Genomic DNA, 8,272 nt, shown 5'->3' on the forward strand with positions numbered 1-8,272 from the left:
GGCCATCCCCTCTTGCCCAGTCACACACATGGCATGGGTGTTTGCAGCCCCAATCTGCAATCCCCTCCCTTTAGCTGGAAAATGGTTAATACTGTGATTCCTTCTGGTGTAATTTTCATATGACTGACCACAGAACTATTAATATCTGAACCCAGAGCTGGTTCAGCTAAATGACTCATTCACTCCAAGGAGAAGAAAACCACAACTTCTTCTACCCCTGGAAAAACCTTTTGTGACTGCAAGACCAGTAGCTCAGATGTAAGGAGATGGTTCTGGTTTGCTGATGCCCCTCAGGGGAGAACATCAACCAGCATGAGAGAGCTCAGCTTGGTTCTGCTGTGCCTCCTTCGCATCTCCAGGAAGGGTGAGTTCTGAGCTTGCTGTCAACCCCTGTCTGATCACAGCTTCTCCTCTCACTCTAGTCCGAGTGCCAGGGAACTGCCTGCTACAACAAACTCTCCAAGAATTGCATCCTCCATCACGCTGCTTAAAAGCATCCTGAAATTCCAAGTGCATGTGACAACCCTGGGAAACTCAGACTCAGAGAAGTCCTCAGTTTGTGGGGGTTTTTTGCATTTTTTTTTTGGTTTTCTAACTTGTGCAGGGAATTCATCTAACTTTTCCCCAGCTTTGTCAGGTGGATGCAGCATTTTCATCACCACCCTCCTTTCATATTCCTTAGGAGTTATTATGCAACAGACGCAGTATTTTTCAGTTCCACTGAGCACTTAAGCTCTCATTTAACTTCAAATATGCTCTTAAATTCCATTAAACTCTGTGAGATTTGCTAGAGACACTGTCAAACAGCATTTTCCAGAGCAAGGGTAGTGCCTGGGCTGGACCCCAGCTCTTGCTGTTGTCTTCATGACTTTTCCCACTGACAACCAGCAGATTCACTGACCTTGACAACCCTTTTTGGGAGTTACTTTCTGTAAGGTGGGCAGGCTATTTGCCTCTCTGTTTCTTGTGAGAGCGTCAGTTCCAGGAACAAATGGAGCCTGGATATAACAAAAGGAATATGTCAGGCCTACCACGCTGAAGCTTTAGAGTTAAGGGTAAATTATATACAGAATGTTGACAACTCCCTCCACTCATAACTAGGCAAACTGTGTTTCCATGGAAATGGGCGGAGATGTTAGCATTAAAAGCACTTATTTTTAACATTATTTTTCATCTGGAAGGCAAGGGGGGGCTTATGTGCCAAAAAAAAAAAAAAAATGTTCTTTGCTTAAGATTGGAAACAAAGAAAAAACTAATCAAAGGGGTGGCAGAGAGAAGCAAGTTGTACTCAGAAGCACATAATCTACAGTTCTCCCAAAGTAAAGGTTGCAGTGACATGCTGCAAAATAACTAAAACAAGAGCAAACAAGCTAGAAAGCAATAGCAATTACAGTTTTCAGTGCCAGGTCCTTGTGCTCCAAACCCATGAGCTTCATGAAGCTCCTGCAGTGCTGCAGCATAGTTTATTAGATTACCTGGGCTGGAAAAGGTGCCCATATCGTTATTGTGTATGACAGGGCAGCACAACTCCAGATCTCAGTAATCAAAATACTGGCTTGGAGCTGACTCGATGTAAATACCTGAACAGAGAACTGGCCCTAGGACGGCCTTTGTCCATTGTGTTGCACACAATAGATGAATACAAGCTGCACTGCCACAGAGATATTTGTCAAGTGTTATGGTCCACAGATACAGGAACAAAAAACAAATCTTATCTTTGAGTCTGCAGGAGTAATCTGACAGCTGAATGCCCATATGGTGAAGCCAGCAAGACCAGGAATGGGTGGAACTACTTACAGGACACTTTTACATTTCACAGGTACCCCCAGCTACTGAGAGCCCCTGATCTAATGAAGGGAGTTTTTCATAAGACAGGAATGCCAGCACAGATGTTTCTGAAGCCACAATCTGCTGCCACAGCTGTTGGTAGTAGCAGAACAGTGGGTGGATAGATGTGTCTATATATTAAACTGAAAGAGGGGAGATTTAGATTAGATATTAGGAAGAAATTCTTGGCTGTGAGGCTGGGGAGGCCCTGGCACAGGTTTCCCAGAGAAGCTGTGGCTGCCCCATCCCTGGAAGTGTCCAAGACCAGGTTGGACAGGGCTTGGAGCAATGTGGGATAGTGGAAGGTGTCCCTGCCCATGGCAGGGGGGTGGAATGAAATGAATTTTAAGGCCCCTTCCAGCCAAACCATTCTGCAATTCCATGATCCCTTCTTGCTTGTAGGTGTGCAGTGCAATGGCTGGTCTGTCCACGTCCCCTCTGACGTTACTGGAGAGCTTGGGAAGATGGTTATCCTGCCCTGCACTTTCACACACCCCTACAAAACATTTGACCGGGCCCTCACGGCCATTTGGAGGATCAAGGAGCCTTACAATGGCACGATAGTCTTCAAGTGTGTGAGCCAGAGCAGCAGCGAGCTCTGCAAGACTGCCATCAGCCACAAGAGCAAGTACAAGCTGCTGGGCAACCCCCGGCACAAGGACCTGTCCATCAGGATTGACAACCTGACCTGGAGCGACAGCGAGAGGTACTTCTGCCGGGTGGAGCTGGCCGGAGACATCCACGACAAGTACGAGAGCAGGAATGGGATAAAGCTGCATGTGATTGGTAAGAGGGTGCAAGAGACAAAGGAGGCAAAGCCACCCTCTAGGGAAGAGCCACAGGATGTGGGAAATGACAAATGGTAGCAGAAGTTTACCTGACATGGTTTTCCAAAGGGTTGGCTTTTCTTTCTTCGTTATAGCAGGGAATATTCACTGTGCTCCTCAGTCTTCCAGCATAAGACAATGAGCACAATGCAGGGAAGGGAATAGGAACACAACCAGTAAGGAAATGGCGAGGCTCTGGCAGTTGGGGTGAGAGCCTACCAAAAGCTGAGCATCCCACTTAGTTCCTGCAGCACAGGAGCAGGGCAGGCAGCAGAGGCAAGCTGGGGTGAGCCAAGATGGGGTTAAAGACATCCTCTCCATCAGAACCTGAACTGGACAGCCCAGGTGCTGACCACACATTCACAGGCACTAGCACAACAGGGCGTGGGTGGTAGCAGGGGATTGGAGAGACAAGATACCTGGTACCCAGGTAAAATAAATCCAGAATCCTCTGGAGCGTGAAACATGAAGTACAAATGTCCTGGAAAACCAGCTCAGAGCAACAAATGTCAAATGCTAATCCCACTTCCCAGGGCAAGCTCACAGATCAAGGGGGAGCTAGGAGAGAGGCCTCAGAAGCAGACTCAGATCTTACCCAGGCCATGAGGTTGGGTGATTTTGCTTTTGAGAGGGAAGTTCCTTACGCCTGCTGTGCAGCGTGGGTGTCCAGATGGGACCCAAGGATGAGCTTGGGTGTTTCTTGAGAAGTTCTGCACAGTTGAGGCTCTCCTTCAGTTGCACCAGCTCATGAGCACCCACATACAGCAGGACCAGGCCAGGATGGCAGCAAGACCTGTCTCTCAGGGGATTTTAACACCAGAGGAATGATAACACACACACAAACAGTACCCTGCTTGGAATGGGCCCTGACGCTGTGATTGGGAGGGGTTAATTAATGCTTAAAAGGTTAATTTAAAAACCAAAACACAGAGACCCATGACACACAGCCTCAGATTCCTCTTGCACTATATGGACGAAGGAGAAGACGTGCTGTAGGTGGTTGCAAACTCTATTTTTGTTGTCTAGTCTGAAAAAAAATGAATTCCTGCTCTTCCTCTCTAAGGATACTCACTTGGTGCCCTTCATTTTCTGTAGCACCTTTTTGAACACCTCCAGGGATAAGAGCTCCACCATCTCCCTGGGCAGCCCTTTCCAATGTCAAATCACCCCTTCCGTGAAGAAATTTCTCCTAATGTCCCACCTAAAGGTGATCTGGTCACTCTGGGGCTGGAAAAAAACACCAAAAATAGGTTGTGGCAAGAAGCAGAAATTTTCCTATAGCTAACCTGCCAAATCTGGCAAGTCCCAGGCACTGAGCAAAGGGCTCACACAAATGGATCCATCCACGTGCGCTCTGGAAGTCAGGAATTGAAGGAACAGCCAAAAAATACTTGTGCAGAACACTGTGGTTGACATGTCCTGGACCACGTGGACTTGCAGCCAAGTCCAAAAAGGTCACCAGCTGCACCTGTGCCTACAATGGTGGGTGGTACTTCTCTGCCTTCTGCCACCAAGGAAGGGCACAACAGTTGAAGTTGGTCAAGGTTCAGAAAAATGAGTGAGGCATTACTGGGATAAAACAGAGTACACATGCTTGCATCCAGGCTTTGCTGGGTGAATCCTTTTGCCCCTCTATCCAACATGGGCTGGGTGGGGGAATCTAGGGGAAGAAAGTGCCAAGAAAAACAAGGAAGGAGAGGGCTGATCCAGACATCTATAGAGTCATAAAACAGTTTCAACTGAAGAGAATCTTTAAAGCTTATCTCGTCCAACCCCTCTGCCATGGCCAGGGACACCTTCCACTAGACCAGGTTGCTCCAAGCCCCATCCAACCTGGTGCTGGACATTTCCAGGGGTGGAGCAGCCACAGCTTCTCTGGGAAACCCCTCTTTTCAAAAAATTTCCTCCTTACATCCAATCTAAATCTCTATTCTTTTAATTCCGAAACATCAATCCTTGTCCTGTCACAGCAAGTCCTGTCCCTATTTTGCTTGGAGCCCCTTGAGGCCCTGCCAGGGGCTCTGAGCTCTCCCTGGAGCCTTCTCTTGTGCAGCTGAACACCCCCAGCTGTCCCAGGCTGGCTGCAGAGCACAGGGGCTCCAGCCCTGGAGCATCTCGGTGGCCTCCTCTGGACTGGCTGCAGCAGCTCCAGGTCCTTGTGCTGTTGTTCCCCAGGGCTGGGGCAGCTCTGCAGGTGGGGTCTCCCCTGAGCGGGGCAGAGGGGCAGAATCCCCCCTGCCCTGCTGCCCACGCTGGGGATCAGCCCAGGGCAGGGGGGGTTCAGGGGCAGGGCAGGTCCAGCTCTCACCCCCCAGTGCCCAACATCACCCTGAGAGAACAATGCTGAGGGTCCACCAAGACCAAAACTTCACTCCGGGTGTTTTGCACCAGACCTGCCTTTGCAGCCTGACCCACTTTCCCTCCCCTGTTGCGATTCCCACAGCCGCCCCCAGGATCATTAACATCACGGTCAGCTCCAACAGGGACCACACCTTCCAGGCCCGCTGCACGGCCGAGGGGGAGCCAGCGCCCGCCCTGACCTGGACCGGACCCCTCTACGGCAACCCCAGCTCCACCAGCAGCTCCGGCCACAGCGTCACCAAGGAGCTGCGGTCCCTGACCCACGACGGGAAATACACCTGCACTGCTGTCAACAGCCACGGCAGGGCAGAGGGGGCCCTCTACTTCTACAAACTCAGAGCCTCCGACAGCTCCTCCTTCATGATCCTGATCTTTGTGCCTCTGGGAATCAAGGTGCTCATTTTGCTGGTGATGCTGAGCTTCACCGTTTTCTCCAGAGAAGGTCAGTGTCCTGACTTCCCTCCAGCCAACTGGCAACCAGGGATGGATACAGCAGAAACAGTCAGGCAGTGTGTTTGTTTGGGGGGGGGGGGAATATTAATGATTTTATTATTTTCTACCCTAGGAGGATAATTCTAGCAGGAAGAGCCAAGAGCTCCTTGGCTGGCTGGTCACAGCCTACTGACACAGGGGCCTTTGAAAATTCAGAGGGGGCAGGAGTTTCCCTGTGCCCAGGAAGAAATGTTAATAAACCAACAGAGGGGAGATTAGTGGAGAAGCCACAGCCTACATAACCAGATTTTTTTTTCCTTGAAGCAGGCCAGGATTTCCCTTTGCTGCGTCCCACACAAGTTTAATCTCCTGGGATGAGCACCCTCATTTTACAGATCGCCCTTGTCAGTCCCCCAGGGCCTCACTACCCAGTAGCCAGCATTTGTAAAATCCCACCTTCCAGCCACACCAAGGCTGTGAGATCAGGGAATGCCCAGCTTACAGGAGATGAGGATCAGCCCATGGACTGAGGGATATGACATCCCAAGCAGCCAGGAGGCCACTGGCCCCCAGCCCTCCAGTGCTGCTGAGTGGTGGCATCGACAGGAGGGGACTGAGGGGAATGAGATGTCCCACCACTGGGACTCATCTGTAGGGACAATCTGATGTCACACTCATGGAAGCCACCACTTGATTTGAACAGTAGAAGCTGTCAAACCAACCAAAAATGCTTTTGTTCCTTATATTCCAGTGCCTAATTCCCAAGAACATGAAGAGGGCCACACACCTGGTATCAGGGCTTCTTCCCACTCACTGGAGTGTCACAACCACCCTCCAGTGCAGCTTCCCAACAGCTCTAGGTCACTCCTGGCTCCCCAGCCCACTCTGACCTCATTGCTAACCCACATCATCCTTCCCACTTCACAGGTCCCCCCTCTGCTCCATCCAGCCTGGCCAGGTAAGGATGTCTTGCATTCTACTCATGTTACCCTGCAGGAGAGTGAGGATGGCCCAGGTGAGAAGTGGAGTATCCTTGGTCTTGCTAACAATTCTCTGGCCTCAGAGCAGGCTCCTGGGGCAAGGAAAGGGTTCAGCTGATGGCCAGGTGAGCCAGCATGAGGGAACAAGGACTGGACACTGCTGGGAGGAGGTTCTGGCTTGGGCACAGCTGAGAGGAGACCCCAGTGGTGTGAGGACAAGGGACTGGGCAGCAGCGTAGAGACCACAGCACACGGCTGCTACCCCAGCAAAGGGCTAACACAAGTTTGGATGTGTCTTAAGCCCAGAGCATGGCTGGAAGGCTCCAGGTAGGCTGGGAGAGCTGGGGGTGTTCAGCTGCACAAGAGAAGGCTCCAGGGAGAGCTCAGAGCCCCTGGCAGGGCCTCAAGGGGCTCCAGGAGAGCTGCACAGGGACTGGGGACAAGGCATGGAGGGACAGGACACAGGGAATGGCTTCCCAGTGCCAGAGGGCAGGGATGGATGGGATATTGGGAAGGAATTGCTGTCTGTGAGGGTGGGCAGGCCCTGGCCCAGGGTGCCCAGAGCAGCTGTGGCTGCCCCTGGATCCGTGGCAGTGTCCAAGGCCAGGCTGGATGGGGCTTGGAGCAATCTGGTCTTGTGGAAGGTGTCCCTTGTCCATGGCAGGGGATGGCACTTGGATGAGGTTTGAATGATGAGGTGCCTCCCAACCCAAACCATTCCATGGTTCTGTGATGCCACGTTAAACTAACAATGGATCATCCACCCAAGGGAAAGGCCAGGGATGGGGTCTGTGCTGACACTGTGAAACAGAAATCTTCCCCTCCCTCTGCACCCCAGTTTGTAAAGGAGCAGAAGCAGCTGCCACACCAAAGCTGATGAGCTCAGCCAAGTGTGCAGGGAAGGTATGGAAACAGCAAACAGCCCAGCTCAGGTGTGACAGGGCCTGATTCTTGGGCTGGCATCCACAGCATGCTCCCACAAATCCCTGGCATTTCCCATTACCCAGCACAACACTGATCTTGGACACTCCTGACAGATAGGGTGGCCAAACTACTGGGATGGGAAAAAATAAATTAAAAAAAATTCCCACCAGAAACAACCCTTGATCTAATGGTACAGAAGATGTATCTGAGGTCAAGGATAATTACATCTGCATGGGGCTGCCCCCTTTCAATCTGAGTAGTTTCATTTCTTTGTGATACCGCCCTCCTGAGTTACCCCTACATGTCTCCTTCCCTGACCTTACCCAAGAACAATGGCCATGGCCATCCCAGCAGGACAGTCAAGCATACAGGGCACAGCCAAAGAAACAAGGAATTTAATCCTACAGTCAAACTTGTAACTACTTGTAAAAAGGCATAAAAAAGCATAGTTTTGTGGATTTATCAGGGTAAACCACACTGCACCCTGGGTGATATTTGCATAGATACTTACATAGATAAGAAGGCTTAAAGCCAACACTTACATGAGAAGATCCTTCACAGGAGAGGTTTGTGACAACCTCCCAAGGCTCTGAGCAGGACAGTAGCACAGCTAAGGGTGCAGGAGATGGCTCTGCATACTTTAAGATGTAAAAGCTTTTAAGGTGTAAAACAGCAGTTGCAACTCAGACCCTTAAAAACTACTGTGAAGTAGAAGAGGATCTGTCTCAGAGTGTCACAGATGCTCTGACGTTCACTGGAGCCACTCGCAAAACCCACAGCAGCCTGAAACGTGCCCTCACCTTTCCCACATCTCCTCCTGCCAGGCCACAGCTGCCAGAGTGCACCTACGAGAACTTTGACCGCAGACACGGCGGCAGCCAGACCCTGCCCACAGGAGGGGCCGTGCCGAGGCGCAGCTGA

At 50.9% G+C, this 8,272-nt stretch overlaps 1 protein-coding gene across 1 annotated transcript; it reads left to right on the plus strand.

Moving 5' to 3' along the window:
- Nucleotides 1–312: 312 nt before the first annotated feature.
- SIGLEC15 (sialic acid binding Ig like lectin 15) lies at nucleotides 313–8,272 on the plus strand (the record flags this gene model as incomplete). The annotated part of the gene is made up of 4 exons (XM_082301721.1): nucleotides 313–364; nucleotides 2,230–2,613; nucleotides 5,098–5,457; nucleotides 8,028–8,272. 4 exons carry the CDS (start codon nucleotides 313–315, stop codon nucleotides 8,270–8,272), a joined length of 1,041 nt encoding a protein of 346 aa, XP_082157847.1.

The sequence above is a fragment of the Coloeus monedula genome (assembly GCF_965178545.1).
Source record: "Coloeus monedula genome assembly, chromosome: Z".
Taxonomy (NCBI): Eukaryota; Metazoa; Chordata; class Aves; order Passeriformes; family Corvidae; genus Coloeus; species Coloeus monedula.